The sequence below is a fragment of the Sebastes umbrosus genome, chromosome 1 (assembly GCF_015220745.1).
Source record: "Sebastes umbrosus isolate fSebUmb1 chromosome 1, fSebUmb1.pri, whole genome shotgun sequence".
NCBI classification, from domain to species: Eukaryota; Metazoa; Chordata; class Actinopteri; order Perciformes; family Sebastidae; genus Sebastes; species Sebastes umbrosus.
In genome coordinates, this window is record NC_051269.1 from 28,147,862 (window position 1) to 28,169,825 (window position 21,964).

At 38.3% G+C, this 21,964-nt stretch overlaps 1 protein-coding gene across 2 annotated transcripts; it reads right to left on the minus strand.

The window, feature by feature from the left end:
* Positions 1–856: 856 nt before the first annotated feature.
* On the minus strand, positions 857–16,563 carry smarcc2 (SWI/SNF related, matrix associated, actin dependent regulator of chromatin, subfamily c, member 2). 2 transcript variants are annotated; one of them, XM_037782293.1, is made up of 26 exons: positions 16,434–16,563; positions 14,161–14,280; positions 13,989–14,074; positions 13,778–13,853; positions 13,092–13,184; positions 12,868–12,937; positions 12,693–12,762; positions 12,373–12,448; positions 10,022–10,266; positions 9,764–9,888; positions 9,580–9,633; positions 8,543–8,580; positions 8,318–8,448; positions 8,073–8,144; positions 7,309–7,422; positions 7,063–7,216; positions 6,849–6,965; positions 6,688–6,750; positions 6,323–6,581; positions 6,050–6,211; positions 5,894–5,955; positions 5,674–5,794; positions 5,425–5,588; positions 3,799–3,933; positions 3,325–3,703; positions 857–2,996 (listed from the first exon to the last, which is right to left on the minus strand). In XM_037782293.1, exons 1-26 carry the CDS (start codon positions 16,542–16,544, stop codon positions 2,932–2,934), a joined length of 3,162 nt encoding a protein of 1,053 aa, XP_037638221.1. In that variant the 5' UTR covers positions 16,545–16,563; the 3' UTR covers positions 857–2,931. The 2 variants fall into 2 exon arrangements, with proteins under 2 accessions (XP_037638221.1, XP_037638210.1); XM_037782282.1 differs by having other exon boundaries at positions 13,778–13,859.
* Positions 16,564–21,964: the final 5,401 nt, after the last annotated feature.

Below are 21,964 nucleotides of genomic sequence, written 5' to 3' on the forward strand. Positions count from 1 at the left end.
CATACTATACTATGACTTTTATTGCATACTATGACATTTGACTTTAATTTTGTGGCAATACTATGCCTTTTTGGGAAATTTTTATGACATACAGTACCATACTATGACTTTTTTTCATCACTTTTTTCGACATACTATACTATGACTTTTTGATCACTTTTTGGGACAATAATGTACTATGACATTTTTTCAACATACTATAGTAGTATAGTATAGTTTACTTTTTTATCAGTTTTTTCGACATACTACTGTATACTATGACTTTTTGATCACTTTTTTTGCCATAAAATACTGTGACTTTTTATCACTTTTACTCTGACATTTTACAACATACTATACTATGACATTTTTCGACATACATAGTATGTATAGTATAGTATGACTTTTTTTATCACTTTTTTCGACATACTATACTATGAGTTTCTTAAGACTTTTTTGACATTCTTTTTTATGAGACACTATATTATGACTTTTTTATAACATACTATACTATGACTTTTATGAAAATATTTTGACATGCTTAGAGTTTTTATGACACACTATACTATAACTTTTTATAAAATACTATTTTATGACCTTATTATGACATAATATACTATGGCTTTTTCATTATATTTTTATGGCATACTATACTATCACTTTTTTGTAGTATTCTTACAATTGGTAGTCAGTGGAGAGATTTCATTACAACAGTAGTGTGATATATCTTTGAATCTCTATTCTTCAGCTTCCTGACAAACCAGTAAACTACTTTATTCATTCCGACATTTACTGTACCTTCTTATGTGTGGTTCTTATTTGTGTTACCCGTCTGTGAAGTTGCTGACAAAAAAAACAAACCTCTCCACACAATGACTTCCTCTTCACATCTTTATTCTTTCTCCAACATTTTGTAATTAAAACCTGAACCTCTTTTGTTTTGCTTTTATTTTAATACAAACTGCCAGAGTAACTGTCAGCACGAATGTGATGATTTACTGAGGAAAAATTGATTTCTACTGTATAATAATCAATGCAATTGCTGCTACCTTCAGCATAGTGAAAAACATACAGAAACTGAACATACACTTATTTCATATCACAAAATCCACACAATGTAGTAATAACACAGATAAAAGAAGTCCATTTACGCTCACAACATCGGTGAGGTCTGCAATACTGGCTTGACGGACATTAACTGTAAAGTTTCACCTTCTGACTGGATTATATTTCATGACACTGACGTGACGTGTCGTGTGTGGAACGAAGCCTGTTTTTTTTAATTCTTCAAACTTTGCGACACACGACGAATGGCACTGGAAATAAAACTGAATGGTAATGTGATTTACAGATCTTAATGGCATGCGTTCACATACACACATGCTCACAGTCACATCTCAAGACAGATTCAACAAACCTGCCTGATTCATACACAACAGTGGAGAGGGTAAATATAGGCTACAAAGGTAATAATATACAGTTACAATGTTGACATATCAAAGAAAGGAGATGGAAAAACAGACAGTAAAAAATTATAAAAATTGATAGGATAAAAAGTGAGGATATTGTTGCAGATATTAAGGACACAATTCTTCATTGTCAGCTGTTTAAGGTGCAAGCTCTCTTGTTTTTTTGACAGCATTCACATTTCTTCCATGTGTAACTTGAAATGCACCAGCGAAAAACAAGCTGCTAAAAAAATCCTCTCAATTCCCAAGCAACCACAATAAAACTCACTGAATAAATGTGAGATACACATGATTATAAAAACATTTTGGTTGAGCAATTAACACAAAGTCAATTATGAATAAAACACTTCACTGGTAGAATTATTATTCTCAGACTTTCAGTCATTCCTTTTGAACAAAACTACATTCCTCACAAAACTACAACCTGGATGCTTTGAGTTCTTCCAGATCTGAAAAACATGAAGCTCCTCGCTGACATGTTTTTCTCTAAGTGCTGTTGAAAGGAGGGACATTATTAAGATATATTTAAAGAGAGGTCTCTTCAGGATGATGATCTCATGCTGTCAGTACTTTCAAATATTAACATTACAGGGCAACGTAAGGTGTGTTTGTAACAGAAAATCCAGTTTACAGTACATTGTCTCAAACTGCATCCAAACCAACTTAATTTCCAACTGGCTTTTGATTTGTTTTCATTCATTACAGACATTTCTCTGGAGAGGGACGTTAGTTTTAGACATGTGACCTCCAGGCCAGACCCTGTAGAGTGACCGTTTGTCCATGTAATACAGATAAAAATAGAGAGGAAAAAGTAACATTCCCAATCAAGTTTCCAAAACCTTCAGCATGAAAGAGTATTTAAGACAATAAAACGATGATATAAGTGCTAAAGTTCAATTTCATGGATGCTTCAAGTCTTTCAATGAGACCTTGGGAAACATGTTAAAAGTGCATTTTTGTCTTACATATATTTAATTAGTACCTACAGTACAGGATGGGGGGGCTCTGGAGAGATAGTGAAGCACGAGACTTCACAAGCTGTGACAACAATGTCCAAAACACTGAAAAAACAAGATGAGTCTTTTCTCTTCGTCTCCTTGAGTGGCAGCATGATGGTAAGACCCTCTTAGTTCACCAGATCTCTGGTGTTAAGCTTAAAATTATGACGTGAGATGTTGCTGTCCAACCGACCGCACGGGATGAACAGCTTCTGTTTGAAAGTACATTTTCTTCATAGGCAGATTGAATTTAAAAGGGACTTCTTTTTCAACAGAGAGTCAAAGTAGAGCTGGTTTGATTAAGATGTAATCATATTTTTCTTTCTCGCATCAATTGTTCTAAAAAAAAAAAAAAACTAAATAAAAAGAGCTGAACATGAAAGTTGTGTTCACTTCCTTCGGTTTATGACTTCTTCATTTCAGATGATACCGGCAGGATTCAAAGTGGTCAGAGTCATTCGGATTCTCAGGCATGTATTTTTCTCTCACTGTGGAGGTGGGACCGGAGCGGAGGGGTGGAGTGTTTCCCCGGGAAGAGGGGCGGTGGGCTCTGTGAGGGGTGAAACGGGGGAAGAGCAGAACAATGTTGAGAAGTACAACTTTTTGACACATTGTTTTGAGAGCTCAAGTAAAGTTAACAGGGAAAATATTTCAAATAAAGCTGATAGTGTATGCGTCAAGAATTTAGTATATTATCTAGCAAAGGGACTAATTGGCACCCACGCAAATTATAATCATTTAAATATTTGACAACGGCTATTCAGATCGAAGAGCTGAAAAATAGCAAAGAAATAGCAAACGAATATACTAAAATAATTAATGTATTACATGTATTAAAAAAGGTTCTGGTCGAAATGGTGCTTTAACTTTAAACTCACCATGGAGTACAGGAGTAGTGCTGGTGCTGGAGCTTGAGTGGGAAGCTGAGGTTGCGCCTGGGGGGCGGGGGGGCGAGGTGTGAGCACCCTGAGGTGGTTGGGATTCAGGGGTCGGGGCAGAAGCTGCAGCTGGAGGCGCAGGGCTGGGGGCCGGCTGTGGCACTGGTGTGCTGGGAGCTTGCTGACTTGCAGGCTGGCCCTGGGCTGGTGGAGCTGGAGCTGGGGCAGCCTGGTTGGCATGAGGGCCCGTGGCCTGGCTGTGCTGCTGGTGCTGAATCTGCTGGAAGTGCTGCTGGCGGGCCCTCATCTCAGCGTATTTCAACTGCTCCATGTGAAAGGACTGACGGTCAGCCAGCAGCTGCTGACGCTGGTACTCCAACTACACACACAAAAAGTAAAAAGTTAAAGTTTTTGTACTGTAATTAGGTTGATAACTCTGTTAAGATACTACATATCCCAGAATCCCTCACTCACAGCCTCCCTTTCTCTGTCCATGATGGTTTCCAACTCTTCAAAGTGTCGCAGTTTAATCTCCAGCTTCTTCATTTGGGTCTCCACCAGCAGAGCCACAAGAGATTTGATCTTCCTCTCTTCCACTGCAGCCAGGTGCTACGAAGAAAGTGAAGGAGAAATTTATATTAGAGAAAATGTGAAAATAAGAAGAATTACCACCTTGTAGTTGCATGCCTCCAACAACATGGTGAACATACAGTATGCCGAAAAAATCATTAAAACGTCAAACCCATAATCTTCAGCGTTCCAACCAGATATCTGCCAGCTGAGCTATTCCACATATAATAATGTTTCTTTGTGTATTTGACTTCTTCATTCGGGTGGTGGTATGTACAAAAAAGTCATGAAAAAGTCAAGGTATAGTCTATCGAAGAAGTCATGAAAAAAGTCATAGTATAGTATGTTATAAAAATTCATAAAAAAGTCATAGTGTAGTATGTCGAAAAAATAAATCATGGTATATTATTTTGCAAAAAATTATAAAAAAGTCATAATATAGTATGTCGAAAAGAGTGATAAAAAAGTCAAACTGTCTGTGCCACATAAGGATCGATCACACAACCTTCAGTATCCTAACCAGTTATCTACCACACTGAGCTATCTGACCAAATACAACAGATGTTGTTGCTTTTTGTATTTGACTTCTTCATGTGAAGTTAGACCTGAAAACCAACTGCCCTGCATAAGGATCAAACCCACAACCTTCAGCATTCCAACCAGGTATCTACCAGCTGAGCTATTTCACACGATATACTTGAGGAATGCTTTTTTGTGTATTTGACTTCCACATTCAGGTGGTGGTAAGTAGAAAAAGTCATGAAAAAGTCAAGGTATAGTATATCAAAAAAAGTAATATTATAATATGTCGAAAAAAAGTGGAAAAAAAGCCATAGAAAAGTGTGTCGATTAAAAGTCATAGTATTGTATGTAGAAAAAAGTGGTAAAAAAAAGTCAGTGTGATGAAAAAAATTATAAAAAAAGTCATACTAGTTTGTCAAAAAAGTGGAAAAAGTCATAGTATAGTATGTCGAAAAAAGTGAAAAAGTCATAATATTGTATGACGAAAAAATTATTAAAAAAAGTCATAGTATAGTATGTCGAAAAAAGTGATAAAAAAAATCATAATATTGTATGACGAAAAAAAATATAAAAAAAAGTCATACTATAGTTTGTCGAAAAAAGTGAAAAAAGTCACAGTATAGTATGTCATAAAAAACAATGTCAAAAAAGCCATTGTATCTTATGTCATGGAATTTCATTACAAAAAAGTCAAGTTATAGTACATTATAAAATAATTTTATAAATAAAAGTCAAAGAATAACATTTGGGAAAAAATGACAGAAAAAAGTTATAGTATAATATGTCATGAAAATATAAGTCATAGTAAAGTATGTCACAAAAAAAGTCATAAAAATGTATAGTATAGTATGTCATTAAAAGTCTGTATAGTTTGTCATGAAAATGTCATTAAAAAGTCATAGTATAGCATGTCATAAAAAAGTCAACCTAAAGTCAGCCCGAAAACATAACGTTATTCTTCTCAGGGTGATGAAGGAAACAGCAAGTTGAGGTGATAATTAACTCTACCTTGGCTTTGACTGCAGCAGCAGCGAGCGCAGATGCAGCAGCAGTGGCCAGGTTCCCCTCTCCCACGTCACGCTCCACCTTAGCCTTCCTCTCTCCTTCACTCTCTGCTTCTCTTTGTCCTTCCTCTGTGCCCTCTTTTCCATCCTTCTCCTTCTCTCCATCGCCTACGAGGAAAAAACATTCCTTTTTTTTCACCTTTGAAACAAGAACACTGTATTTCCCGTATCTGACTGAGATGCATTTTCGTACCCATCTCTGACTCTGTTTTGTCCGCCTCCCTCTCTCCTTCTTGTTCTCTTCCTCTTTCTTCTTCCTTCTTCCCATTCTCCGCCTGCTTCTCCTCTTCCTCAGTCGCTCCATCTTTGCTGTCCTGTGTGGGAAAGCAAACATGGCACAATGAGCTTCGCAGCAGTTCAGCAGCAGAACTCACAAATCAGAAACATTAAATTGTAACGAACATGCATCATACCTTGGCCTCCCTCTTCTCTTCACCTGGTTGGCTGTCACTCTTACTTTCATCACTGCTTTCATCTAGAGATAAGACAAGTCACTTTTTATTTTTCAGTTCAAAGTTTTTTTTCTTTTTTGCAATTTTGCATGCTGTACGTGAGTGTGTCCATCCTACCAGGTCTTTCTCCCTCCTCCAGGCCAGTGCCTGCAATGCCACTACCCTCAAGGCCATACAGCGGGTCCTGTCTGCCACTGACCCTCGCTGCCTCCTCCACCCGCCGCACATGAGCCTCAACAAGCGCTGCAGGAACCTCCTCCTTCATACGAGAAAACTCCTCTGAGAGGGAGAGAGACATGTCAAGGTGTAAAGCAAAATTTAGATTTGGGGATGACTAATGAGTAATCGATAATGACATTCAATAAATTCACTTTAACATAATCTTCTCACCCAGAGCAGATTTGGCTGCAGCTGAGGCCACACGTGGGTCAACGACAGAGGCGAGGAAGGCCACTGTGCTCATGACAGGGTTTCCTGCCTGGCTGAAAGGTACCGGCTGGTAGGCCAGTGGTCCCAGTGACGAGGAGTGATCCTCCAAGTAAGGGTCTTCAATGGGCAGCCGCAGGAAATGCAGGATGCACTCATCCTGCGTACGGCTCCCTACATGTTCTGAAACCTTGTTCCAGTCGTCCTTGTACATCTCCAACCCCTGAGACAAGCAAGGACTACATTTAGCTCCGCATTTCTACTGTCTTATTCTCACGTTTACGAAAGGAATTATCTGCATCATCACACAATTAATTTAGAATTTGTACCTCGAGTAGTAGTAGTGTTTCTTGTTCTGTCCACTCCCTCATAGAGCTCGCTGTACTCTTGCTCTGTGCACAAATATCACCATCATTTCGTTAATATCGTCTGTCATTAAAAATCACAAACCAAATAATAATAATCGTGCCAAGTCTTCTTAGACTTGTACCTTTGCAGAGACGGTCTTCTTGCTGTACATGTCAGTCCGCAGCCCAAAGTTTTGCAGATCCGCTGGTTTCTCCTTCACTTTATCTGGGAAGGACATCATCGTCTGGGTAGCAGGGGTCTACAGGTACACAACGACAGGGGGATGCATGTCAAATAACCCAGAACATGTGTGCATGTGTCTATTTGTGTGTGTGTGTTTGAGAACATATATGGACCTGAGACGTCTTGGGCTGCAGGGGCACCAGACTGGACGGAGTGTCTGCCAGGACGTGGAAGTGAGATGTGGGTGGGGGGCCCATGGGTGTGGGTCGGCTCTCAGAGTCCACTTGGTAGTTGATCAGGCCCCACTGCTCCAGGAAGGCGTGGACTCTGCAGTGGAAGAAGCAAACAAGTGACTGTGTAGATACAGACAGTTAAAGCTCTGGATTGAGTACAAAGATTCACATTCAGCCTCCACCTACCTCATGATGGCACACACGTCTCCTGCCAGGTTCCTGCGACAGGCGGTGGACGTCAGGTACTCCTGAGGGTTCAGGCGGTAGGTGTCAATCATGAAGTTCCTGTACGCCAGGTAACTGAAAGAAGGAGGCGCATAGAAAACGGAGATATTACTCTTGTACCATATGTGACTGCTTTTTAATTAAAGAGTCAGGGCTCAAGACTAATGGTGTCCCGTCGTCCCGGGCACGATAGTAAATGTGTTTGGGATGCAGTAAACTCACTCTAGATACGTCCAGGGGACTCACCATATTTTTTCCCTGACCACGCTACATTATGAACAACAAATCCGTGTTGAAATCCGCAGGACGAGAGCTAGTTACGTTAGCTGTTAGCAGCCGGGAAGCAACACCGTCCCGCACGGAGCTAACAGCTAACGTTAACTGGGGGTGTCACTGATTTACATTATGATGCTTTCAGGCTCTATTCAGTAAAGGTAAATTCTAATGTTATCATGATGTGTTCAAATGTAATCTTATAAAATGTAGTTCTTGGCGCAAAACTTGAATAGATCCAGTTGTTTGAAGATGTTTTCACAGCAATTTAAAATAGATAATAGAGAGGGAATCGTGGTATCGAATGTGTATCAAGAATCGAGGAATTTCACTAGCATTGTTATCGACTACTACATTTCTGGTGTTCTGACATCCCTAGTCAGATAATCATTCCAGATGTAACCTGTAACAAAAACATCTAATATTGTGTTGTGTACGGATCAAATACTTACATCTCCGGTGTTTTAGATTTGTTCTTCCCATTGAAAAACTCTGGCAGAGCTCTGCGCTCAATGGCATGAACACTGCAGGGAAACAGTTAAGACATTATGAGGATTCACAGATGAAATCCGCATCAATGACTCACTTTAAACATTTTGAGTTACGTCTCATGTCGTGCTCTCTAGTGCCGAAAGCGTCTCAGTCTTTCATCTGAAATCAGATTACTTAAAACATTTTCATTTTTTATTTTTCTTACCTGTTGTAGTCAAACCAGGCCGCGTAGCTCGGTATAATAATGTGATGAGTTTGCTCAGTCACGTTGTCCTCGTGAAGGTCTGAGCCTTTCACTGGTTCCCCCTTCACGCTCGGAGAGCCTTCCTCCTCCTCCTGTTTAAACACAAGCACACATGCTCATGATGATATATGAGTTTACTCTCCTCACCGTCCAAACATTTTCCTGCACTTTTACAAACTACCTTACCTTGCCTGTTGTTTCCATGGACTCATCCTCTTGCTCGTCTGTTCAAATCACAAAAGACTCGTAAGTTAATATGAAATGGACGAGTAGAGCGACATAACATTCACTGAATACAAAATGAACTCAAAATGAATAGAGGACTTATTCACAGTTTGAAATGCATACTGTTCCTCCATGTTGGGAGAGACAACAGTCATGGGAAAAACCCAGATCCACGATAAAGTAATAAATTGATGTCTTATAACCTGATAATATCATAATTAGGGCTGTCAATCGATTAAAATAGTTAATCGCGATTAATCGCAAAATAATCACACATTTTTTATCTGTTCAAAATGTACCTAAAAGGGAGATTTGTCAAATATTTAATTTTCTTATCAACATGGGAGTGGGCAAATATGCTGCTTTATGCAAATGTATGTATATATTTATTATTGGAAATCAATTAACAACACAAAACAATGACAGATATTGTCCAGAAACCCTCACAGGTACTGCATTTAGCATTAAAAAATATGCTCAAATCATAACATGGCAAACTCAAGCCCAACAGGCAACAACAGCTGTCAGTGTGTCAGTGTGCTGACTTGACTATGATTCATTCACATATCTTGAGGTCAGAGGTCAAGGGACCCCTTCGAAAATAGCCCTGCCAGGTTTTTCTCACCAAAATTTAGTGCAAGTTTGTAGCGTTATTTAGCCTCCTTCCCGGTGAGCTAGTATGACATGGTTGGTACCAATGGATTCCTTACGTTTTATAGTTTCATATGTTGCCAATGTCTTCACTTTGCTTAAAAACAGAGTCTGGGACAACCTCCAGAGGTTGCGTTAATGCGTTAAAGAAATTAGTGCCGTTAAACCAAATTTGTGTTAACGCGTTATTATCGCATTAACTTTGACAGCCCTAATCATAAACAAATTACAGTGGATCACTCTTGCTTTTCCACTGATTTACGTGCATTAGCACTGCACATAAAGGGGAGTAAAAGAAGTTACTGGTGGCCATGATGGAGGAGACACATACAAAATGTTCTGCTCACCCATATCTGTTCCTCCCTTTACTGGAGTAGAATCAGAGTCCTTCTTGGTGTTATCTGCACAAAGAACATATACTATCAGCCAGTAACAGACAACAACTACTTTAAAGTCTTGAAGGGGACAATTGAGGTTCATTTTAATATTCATATATGGTTATTTTTATGTATATTCTGAACATATGTGTACTTGTCTTAGGTGGGTTTCCCTCCTCAGATGCTGGAACAGGTGAGGCTTCATCCAAGTCTTTACTAAGATCCTCCTGTTCCTCCTCCCTTTGACCCCGCTTAGACTTGGTGTACGGGGTCGTTGGCCTGTCCACACACGCACAAGCACATACACAGGACATTATTTTACTATACTGCATACAACTGGTTCTGCAACACATCATTCTTTAACAGCTCACGAGAGTGACATCATTGCATCAAGACACGTCTGGTCACCGACCCTTTTTTGGTATTCTTCTTCTTGCTCTCCTGAGGCGGAGGGGTCGGAGAGGGCGACGGTGACCTCTTCCTCTTCTTGGCACTGCCAGGCTTCTTGTCCCTCCGCTCGTCCGGCGTGGTCACCTCGTCTGTCAGGGTCTTGGCTGAGATCCTCTTCCTCTTAGGGCAGCCCTCGCCCACTTCATAGTCCTCCTCATTCATCCACTCGTTATACTGGTCCAGGTCTAAAATCCACTTGGCATGGACCTGTGAACAGAGAACATACAATGTGTGACCAAAACTGAAATGTCACCAACTTATTTCACAGTTTAAACAGGTAGTGTTGCACACTCCGCTCACTTTTTCAGCTACATCTTCTAGAAATCCCCAACAGTCAATTTCAACATGGCACAATTTAACCTTGTATGCATGGATTCAGATACCTAGTCTAGAAATTCAATTAAAACACTAATTCTTTAAGTGGACCCACAGCAGAAATAATGTTGCTAAGATCAGTAGTGGGTGTGTTTTCTGGATCATATGTTGGTTTTATAGACTACTCTATTTGGGCAATAATGGCTGGATTCAAAAGACAATACATTTGTTAGTGTTCAATGGAAGTTTTTAATGATTTACGTTTGCGTAAAAACAACTCTACAGACACCTAAATACAGCATGCGAGCACAATAAAGGAGACAAATGCAGCTAATATTAATTATGTCACTTTGAAGTTGTGGTCTGAGGGAGAACTCTCCTCTGTGAGTAAACCGAGTGACGATTCTTGATAGCAAACTAAGCCAGTGTGCTGATTTTTGCGTGAATACAGCTCCAAACATTTGAACGCTTCACTGCTCTTACTATCATGTCCTTGTGAGCGCTGAACTCCTTGAGCGAGTGATGCTCTGAATACACAACAAGAGCTTCTGACGCTGCTTTGAATTTACGGTTCAGCTAAGTGCCAGAGTTAAGATCTGTTGCTCAAAGTGCCAATTTGCCAGAGCACTTCATTCATGGATGTTTTGCACAGAGAGAAAAACATGAGAAGAGTACTGTTGCCAAACTACGGAGCTATCAGCTCTGTGCACACACTACAGTCCCCTGACAGGTTTATATAATAAAGAAAAGGCTGAAGCGCATAAGTGTCATTTAGGCTCAATAAAGAACAGGAATAAGCAGATACAGCACTGGTCGTCTTTCCTGACCTGGAAATCTTCAGGACGGAGTACCGGTGCTGGACACAGTCACTTGGACGAAGGCAAGGTCAAAGGTAGGGGTGTAAGAAAATATCAAAAATATTGAATATCGCGATTCTCAAAAACCCTGTATCAATATTTTTATATATTATTTTAATTAATAGTTTACATGTAAAGATGAACTCAGTCAATACTACTATTTGATTTGTAAAGAGATGCGCCCTCTCAGTGTTTGTGTCCTCTCAAAGTGCTATGATGTTGGATTTTACAGGGACTGTGATAAACACAGATCCCACTGTTCTGACTGCATAAAAAAGTAAACTTTCTTTACAAAGATTGTATGCATATGATGGTGTGTTCTTTATACTGTGACAGTTTTCCTAAAATTAGATTTTTAAAAATCGCAATATATCACCTTGCTAACAGTATCCCAATACATCGTTATATATCGAATCGTCACCCCTGTTTCATGATACGTATCGTATCGCCAGCTTTTTGTCAATACACAGCCCTAGCCAAAGGTGACGCGACCAACAGCAGACAGTCCTGAACTTTGTGATCTTCATGTGAAAGAAATGGGGTGCTTTTCGTTCTTGTCTGGATGGATTTTTTTCTCTTTCTCTCGTTGTTGACTTTTTGTTGTTTCTCTATTATGTTGCTTTTCTGTCTGTGTATAATATATACTATGTAAATTACTACTATTACTATTACTACTACTACTGTAAATTAATAATATTTAAATTGTTCATATTTTATATGCCTGTCTACTTTTGCTTTGCTTTTTGCACTGTGTTGTATCTGATTTTTGTTTATTAATGCCGCTTCTTGTTTTTTGCACTATCCCCTTTGCTGCTGTACTCTGAAAATGTCCCACTGTGGGACTAATAAAGGAATATTTTATTTTATCTTATCTTATCTTATGTAATTTATAGTGTACTGCACTCTGTTATAGTTGTTTGATACTATTTGAAAAATTAATAAAACAATTTGAAAAAAATCTGGGATATGTAAGCAGATATTAAAACAGGATTTGTCAAAAAAAAAAGTTAAAATTAAGGGAGAATAAAAGACAGATTTTATAAATTGGGAATGGATGACAGAAAAATGGATTGACAAGAATGAACAAAATACAAAAAAAGTTCTATACTTTAATAACAAAGCATGACAAGAATTTAAATACCTTCCTGGGCTTTTCTAGGCCGGGAGGATCCTCCACAGAAGCCTCAATCTCACTGGCCTGGATCCACGTATCATAACTAAATGGTGAGAGGAGCAAGGTCAAAGGTTAAGGCAGGGGAAAGATTACAAGTTTGGGCTTGTAAAAACATCTCAGGTAGACAAAGGTGTAACTTAAGCTTTTGGATTTAAGAGCAGTAAAGTATCAGATCCACTCGACAGTGTGGGAACTGTGTTATATTTCCATAATAAGATGAGGCAACAGTTTTCAGTTAAGTGTAAAATGTTGAATGGTGTTCATATCTCTGTAAACTCAGCACCAACCTGTCAGGAAAATATCCCCAGTGGAGCAGCACTTGCTTATCTCTCTTCATCACGGGACGCACCCACTCCTCTGGATCAAAAAAGAGAAAAAAATATCAGCACAAAGCAAGTCATTGCAGCAGAATTCACATTAAAAACAACAAACTGTGCTTAAATACAATATCTGAAGCCTCACCTTCCTCCAGGCTGGTGGGAATAGGAACAACAACGTGGGAGCTGGAGGCCTTGTCCTCAGTTACTGAGCCCTGCAACAGATAAAGAGTCACAAGGAAACCATGAGTTAAGTTTACAACATTAAAATACTTTCTTTATTCTGACTAAAGGCCTCACATGCAGTCAAGTGTGGAGCAAGTTTTCGCTCTGTAATACTGAGACTTTTAACAAAACAAAAAAACACACCTGATGTCTTTTGATGATGTCTTTCAGTTTCCCGAGCAGTTTTGGCTCTATGTCAGAGCTCAGGTAGATGACCGGTCTACTCAGGCAGTTGTTCTGAAATAAAGAAATGCAGCAGGTGTGTGAATGAGTGAACCTCGTAAATTCAAATAGGCAGAACAATATATATATATATATATATATATAAATCTATATAATCTCAATTAAAACTCTGTCTGTGTTGCTGAGCTTTTCAGATTAGAAGAGCTGAATGATCTTGTAGTGTAACTGCAGGACTGATTAAGTAGGATTACTGGTCAAGTCACATGACTGGGCGCCCTCAGGCAGCCTGATTCTCAGAGACTCCACAAATATGATGCAATTGTGAGACACGCAACCTCTCAAAGAGAGTATTTTCTTTACGGCCATTTAACTGTGGTGCCTGCAGCAGAAAACAAACAACGGAAATGTGTCAACTGACTCCTGCTGGAGCTCACAGTTGATCTCTTAAAAACAACTGTAATTATGGCAAATTGTGGGAATGTTGTAAAAGTGTGTGAAAGACGCTTTCTTTTATATAAAAATAACAAAATAAATACTGTTATTACACCTCAAAAAATCAGAACTGAAAACATGCACAATTGTATTTTGGCAGTCCAGGTAAAGTGTGTTGCAATCATACATAGAGAGAAGCTTTGAGGCAAACTCACCTGCACTAAGGACTTCTCAATCGTCATGAACATCTCCACATTTCGGTCCATCCTCGACGGATTCTGGAAGTCAAACCTGCGCCTACCAGGAAATTAGACTGGAGTTACACATGAAACGGCTACATAGCCAAAATACAAGAGTACTCAGAGCACTTAGATAATTAATTTTCTTTTTAGAAAACATTTATAGCAGCTAGAAAGAAAGCCTTACCATCCTTGGTCACTCTTGAACTTGTAGGCAGCAGCCAGGATGTGGCAGAGAGCCCCACCTGACTTGAAGTCCAGAAAACATTTCATCTGCAGACACAAAAAAAAAAAACGTCTCAGTGGAGGTAAAGTTATGTATGTGTGTGAATGGCAGAGATAAAAGGAGACAGACATACCGGCAGCTTGGTGAGCGGAGGGTTGCTGACATGTCGACCGAACACCTCCTCCTGGAACTGGAGCAGCTGGACCACCAGGCTAGACAGAGACTTGTTGGTAGGGGGCTCAGCCTGGATGTACTGGAGAGGACATCAACACACAGAGACAAGTCAATACACAGAGAGGACACATAAAAGTACACTACAGTGTGCTCATGGGTGCTATGTGTGGTCCCCAGTCACCATCAACGGCACAGCGGTGGAGAGGGTGGACACCTTTAAACACCTGGGTGTCAACATCCATAAGAACCTGACATGGGCCACCCACACCACCGCTGTAGTCAGGAAGGCCCAACAGAGACTGTACGCTCTGAGGACACTCTTAAGGACTTTTAGACTGAAACCACAAATTCTCAGGGACTTCTACCGAGGCACCATAGAGGGCCTCCTGACAGGCTGCTTCACCACCTGGTAAGGCAGCTGCACCAACGTGGACCATAAGGCGCTGGGATGGATGGTGCGCTCGGCCCAACACATCACCGGGTGCGAGCTGCCCAGCCTGCAGGAGCTGTACACCCAGCGATGCCTCAGGAAGTCTCTGAGGGTCATTAAGGACAAGACACCCCCCCCACAACAGCTTGTTCTCCCTCCTGCCCTCTGGTAGAAGATACAGGACCCCCAGGACTCTCACCAGCAGACTAAGGGACAGTTTTTTTCCCCCAGGCCATCAGACTTTTAAATAGATAATTCATACGTAACCTTCTCACGCAAAAAGTACCTCAATCATATATCTTATACTGTATATACTGTACAAAGACATGTAAATCCAGAGGACAGATGGTCATTTTGTAATGGGTTATGTATGAATAATTGTGATGTGTTTTGTTTTTTGTCTGATGTGTCTTACTCGTCTGTCTGTCTATGGTAACAGTACGTCTACTGTATGTGTACTTTTTCTCAAACTAAGCTGCCTATGGATGCAAAATGAATTTCAGTGCAAACTGACAATAAAGTTGTATCATATATGTTCTTAATGTATATGTTCTTAATATGCCTTGTACAAAGTATTTCTTATATATGTACATTCATACTTCCTGATATGTATATGATCTTAATATGCCCTTGTACAAAGTATTTCCTTTTATAATTGTAATATAACTTGTTATTTTTAATGGAGCTTCCCAGCAAAAAAGCATTTCACATGATTGTACTTGTATAACAATAAACATCTTGAATCTTGAATCAATTATGGAGGGAGCATTGCTATATCTTCTTTATTATTCTTGGCAACTTATATGCTTTGTAATATCTGATACGGGGATACAATGGTAAATATAGTTCATTATTATTATTGTCCTGTTTTTAAAGAAATATCATATGTATCTACATTCCTGATATGTATATGTTCTTAATGTGCCTTGTACAAAGTATTTCCTTTTATAATTGTAATATAACTTAATGGAGGTTCCCAGCCACAGAGAGGACACATAAAAGTACACTACAGTGTGCTCATATGGTGCTAAGTGTGGTGCTATATCTTCTTTATTATTCTTGGTAACTTATATGCTTTGTAATATCTGATATGGGGATACAATGGTAAATATAGTTTATTATTATTATTGTCGTGTTTTTAAAGAAATAGTGCTGTTATTAATGGAGCTTCCCAGCCACAGAGAGCACACATAAAAGTACACTACAGTGTGCTCATATGGTCCATTATGGAGGGAGCATTGCTATATCTTCTTTATTATTCTTGGTAACTTAACCATTATTGTAATATCTGATATGGGGATACAATGGTAAATATAATTCATTATAATTATTGTCGTGTTTTTTAAAAGAAATAGTGCAGTTATTAGGTTAAATCAGTGTGTCTAAAACAGCAGCACACCAGCTCAGTGTTACTCCAGATGGGCTTCAGTCGGCGCCGCGCGCCACAGAGCCAACATCTGGATCTGAGCTGCATTAGCCAACCAGCTAGGCCGGCTAAAGTCACCCCCCTTTTTCTGCAAAAAAACATCACCCTCTCCTGACTGCTTATGTTCTGCTTTAGACATCACTTCAGCTACAATAACCTACACATGCAGCCTCCATTCTCGTCTGCATGTGTTGCAGCTGGTTGTTGTCTCAGCATCCTTTTGTATCCCGGCTAGAGAGAATCAAACAGCTGGACTACAGCAGCACCCTCCCTCCTTCTCTTTGTCACTGCCTCTGCCCAATAGGTAAGTCAACCACATTTCACTGCTAAGCTCAGTGTGTGTGTATGTGTGGATACAAAACATGCGGTTCAGTACCTTTTTGTAATTCTTCCCCAGCCACACGCGGACATTATCAAACTGAGAAACGGTGTCAGACGCTTCGAAATATTTTACATTCGGGCCGCCGTCTTTCTTCCGCACCGCCATCTTTATCTTTTGACTGCAGACTCTGAGAGTCAACGTCGGCTGCCTCCTGGAGGTCACAGGCTGCTACTGCACCTGCTGCTGCTGCCAGGCTGTAATGACAGCCAGGGTGCAGCAGGAGGGGTGCTCAGGTAGGGGATGACTTCTGCATGATACAACAAAAAAGCATGCAAGGGAAGAAGTATTCAGATTATTTACAGCAAAACCTCATTGTAGAAATACTTCATTATAAGTGAAAATCCTGCATTCAGCAATAAAATGTACTTCAAGTGTCAAGAATAAAAGTACTCATCATGCAAATTGGCCCCTGTCAGTATCATATTATATATACATTTTATATATATATTCAATTTATATATGTTTGGAAAATTTGAATGTTATTAGTGTAATACAAATATGATGTTGTATGTAGTATGTATGTGATAAATGTAATGTACTTGATTTCGGAACCCAGGAAGACTAGGTGGTGTCATTGGTATCAGCTAATGGGGATCCTTTTTAAATAAATAAATATTATTATATTATTATATTATTGGATCATCATCATCATTGATGTATTAATATGTAAGCAGTACTTTTTTATTTTATTTTATTTTATTGCGTTATAAAGTGATTACAAAACAGGTGAAGACACATGCAGGGGTATATTTATATATATATATATAAAAAAAGATATTATACAGAGAAAGACAAATAACAAAAAACAAAAACAAAAAAAGGGGACAATATCAAGTCTAGGTGGTAATATATGACATATAACTACTCTTAAATACACATATACTACATATGCACACATATCTATACATACACATACAGATAATGGGGATGAGTTTTAAAAATACTTCTGCATGATGTCAGAGATTTGAAAAGCATAGCACCAGTGGTAGAAGAAGTATTCAGATTATTTAGTTGACAGTAAATAAACCTCATTGTAAAAAATACTTCATTAGAAGTTCAAATCCTGCATTCAGCGATAAAATGTACTTCAAGTATCAAGAATAAAAGTACTCACCATGCAAAATGGCCCCTGTCAGTTTCATATTATTATATTAATGGATCATCATCATCATTGATGTATTAACATGTAAGCAGTACTTTTTTTTTTATTTTATTGCATTATAAAGTGATTACAAAACAGGTGAAGACAAGATAATACAGAGAAAGACAAATAAAGAACAAAAACAAAACAAAGGGACAATAGCAGGGCTAGGTGGTAATTTACATATACTGTACATACGCACACATATCTATCAATACACATACAGATATCTCTCCTTCTATGTGTAGAGGATAGGGGAAACAAGAGAAAACATAAATAAGTAAAATAAATAAATATATAAGCAGTACTTTTTTATTTTATTGCGTTATAAAGTGATTACAAAACAGGTGAAGACACATGCAGGGACCATGCTGTAATAACAACCAGTGTGCAGCAGGCGGGGCGCTCAGGTAGGGGATGAGTTTTAAAAATACTTCGGCATGATGTAAAAAAAGCATGCACCAGTGGTGGAAGAAGTATTCAGATTATTTACTTGACAGCAAAAACCTCATTGTAATAAATACTTCATTACAAGTTCAAATCCTGCATTCAGCAATAAAATGTACTTCAAGTGTTACGAATAAAAAAACATGGCCAGTAATCCCTCAGATATTGTGGTGTACAAATATGGAACACCAAAATACATGTTATCAAGAGCTTGTTATCCTTAGAACATTTTAAAAGGAAATTATCATCACATTTAATTCATGATGTCTAATTATCTTTTGATATGTTTAGATATATTTTCTTTTTTTCTGTACTGTTTTTTGTGTGTATTTCATTGTTTTTATTGGATTGTTTTCCACTGTTTTGTTAGGGTTTTCTGCCCATTTTGTGTACTTCTTGTTGTTGTTTAACTTTTGTTGTATTTTTAAAATTATGTTAGTTTAGATCTTTCTTCCTTTTTTTTGTTATTGTTTTTTTTTTTTCTCCTGGGGTTGGGAGGAGGTCCTTTGTATAAGCCTGTGGCTTCTTGACCTCTCCTGACACATTTCTTGTTTTTTTTTTCATTGACTGGATTTTGTGTAGTTTTATTTATGTGCAAATAAATAAATAAATAAAAACTCATCATGCACTCATCATGCAAAAAGGGCTTCTGTCAGTGTCATATTATTATTATATTACTGGATCATCATCATTGATGTATTAACATGTAAGCAGTACTTTTTTTTATTTTATTGCGTTATAAAGTGAATACAAAACAGGTGAAGACTCATGCAGGGACATATTTATATATAAAAAAGTTATTATACAGAGAAAGACAAATAACAAAGAACAAAAATAAAACAAGGGGACAATAGCAGGGCTAGGTGGTAATATATGACATAAGTACTCTTAAATACAAATATACTGTACATACGTACACATATCTATACATACACATACAGATATCTTTCCTTTTATGTGTAGAGGATAGTGGGAACAAGATAAATAAATAAATAAACAAGGTAAATAAATAAATATATAAGCGGTACTTTTTTTTAATCTTTATTTAACCAGGTATGTCAATATAGAGTAAATTCTTATTTACAGTGGCGGCCTGGCAAAAGGCAAAGCCTCTTGGGGGGTAGAGGCGGTAAAAATAAATATTTAAAGTTTAAAGGACGGCACTGACATACATGACGAGCATTACTGTACATATGACAACAAGCATTACATAAAAGAAAATGCAGACAGGTACACAATCAGCAGACAGTACCAGACAAACAGTATCAGGCAATACGACAAGAAAACAAAAGACAAACAATCACAACAAGCTTTACATTTAACAGCAAGTGCTACATAAAAAATATGCAGGCTAGTACACAAGCATTGGGCAGTAGCAGACATTAAATATTGGTCGAGGTGGACCTAATTGTAACTGCTTTATGTAGGCATACTGCTGGGCAGTATAATCTCCAGTAATACGTCATACTTGATAAAAGTGATTGTATATACATATATTATGGCTCTAAATTGATTAAAATATTTAATCATGATTAATCGCATGATTGTCCGTAGTTAATTATGATTAATGGATAAATTAATCACACATTTCTTATCTGTTCAAAATGTACCTTAAAGGGAGATTTGTCAAGTATTTAATACTCTTATTAACATGGGAGTGGGCAAATATGCTGCTTTATGCAAATGTATGTATATATTTATTATTAGAAATCAATCAACAACACAAAACAATGACAAATATTGTCCAGAAACCCTCACAGGTACTGCATTTAGCATAAAACAATATGCCCAAATCATAACATGGTTAACTGCAGCCCAACAGGCAACAACAGCTGTCAGTGTGTCAGTGTGCTGACTTGACTATGACTTGCCCCAAACTGCATGTGATTATCATAAAGTGGGCATGTCTATTAAGGGGAGACTCGTGGGTACCCATAGAACCAATTTTCATTCACATATCTTGAAGTCAGAGGTCGAGGGACCCCTTTGAAAATGGCCATGAGAGTTTTTCCTCACCAAAAGCAAACGCAAAACTTTGTATTATTTAACCTCCTTCCCAACAAACTATTATGACAGGGTTGGTACTAATGGATTCTTTAGGTTTTTTGTAGTTTCATATGATGCCAGTATCTTCACTCTAGTTTTAAAACTGAGTTCGCTACAACCTAATAATCGCAAGTTGTGATAATGCGTTAAAAGAATTAGTGGCGTTAAAACGAATTTGCGTTAACGCGTTATTATCACGTTAACTTTGACGGCCTAATTATTAGACATTTTTTTGAATGCGATCAAAAATTCTCTATCACTCTAATCTGCATATGGGCCCCCTGAGTTTACAGTGGCTTTAACCAATTCTAACTCATAAATCCTACATACTGTATCATTTAACAGCTTGTCAGATCTCACTGTGTTTGTGAAAACCGAAACAATTTTCAGAATTAACGGGTAGTTTGACGTGCCACAAAGCACTAATAGTGCGCACGGTAAGTGGCAACTGTGAGAAGTGTGTCTATTTTGAGTATGAAGTATGACGAGAAGTTTTAGCTATCTCAGTGCATTTCAGTCTGTCACTTCATGCTTCCTCACTGAGAGTGATGGGGGATTAATTTGTCACTGCCTCAAATAGACTACACAATTCAAATCACAAAAATCTAAGAAAATGTTATTTCTGCACAAAGGTAAGCAATGAAATAAAACCCATATCATTAAAGCTAATTTTCAAAGACCAGGTTCTGATTCAGCGGCAGTGAGTGCACATTCATGTGAATCAGGCATGTAGTGTCCACTAGACCTACTATCAATTGATTACTTTGATTGCATAAGACCTGAACTATGAAGGTGTTCTATTTAAAACATATTTCACAATTTTCACAGTATTTATTCCAGAACGTCCGCTATGTCTTGTTAAGGAGGACAGTGAGAGGAGCGATGCCCTTATTAACCCAATTTGAACCTCTGGTATAAGTGTCATTTCTTATGTATTTCTGGATGAATTCTTCAGCCCAGTGATGAATACAGAACAGTTTTTTTTTGGGCCATTTTAAAAAGTTTTATGGCTAAAAAGGGTAGGGATGATTACCCCATGTACATGTCACTGTTTAAAGCTGAAGTAGGCGAGATTTGAGTAAAAATAATTAAAAAAAGTTATTTTTATAAAACGGTCACTATATCCTGACAGTAGTGTATGAAACAAATCATGTGCCTCTGTGTCCTCCAGTGCTCCTAACGGCATCTGCAAGATTTCACATACCGGAGGAAAACAAGCAGTCAGAGCTGATCTGAGGTCTGCTGTCCAGCTGCTGTCTATGAGAGCCGGCTGTCAATCACTCACGAACTCCGACCAAACGGTCAAACTAGGCAGCGCTGATCAAATGTGAATCAATATTATGTTACGTTAATGCCTATTTCTCACCTCAAATGTTTTCAGAATTATCTTGTCGTGCACGGTTTAGCTGTAAAATGAGAATGTTTGTGACCCGGCAGCCATGTGAAATCTCCGGGAAATCTTGAAGGAACGCCAAGTTCCGGTCACATGACCGGAGCACAGCCAATACTACTGTAATTTCATTTTACAGCTGTCTCTTTGTTTTTACACAAAATTTCACAACTTAAAATAAGGGGGGAGAGAGAAAAAACAAAACAAAACAAGACTTCATCTTAAACTATAATTTCATTTGAATTCAGAGAAAAAGAAAGGACATATACTTAGACAATCCAAAGAATTAAAATAAAATAAATAAATACATTTAAAAAAAAAAAAAAATGTAGTGAAGGGTCAGAGGTCAGGGAGGGGAAAAGTATGTGGAAGGGTATGTGTTGTATGGGTGCGTGTACTGTATATGCTATAGTGCATCATTTTTAAGGGTCATATGGGAAAAACATTGGGAAAGGTTGTAAAAATTACAAAGTTCATGTTCAGTGATAGAGATATTACCTA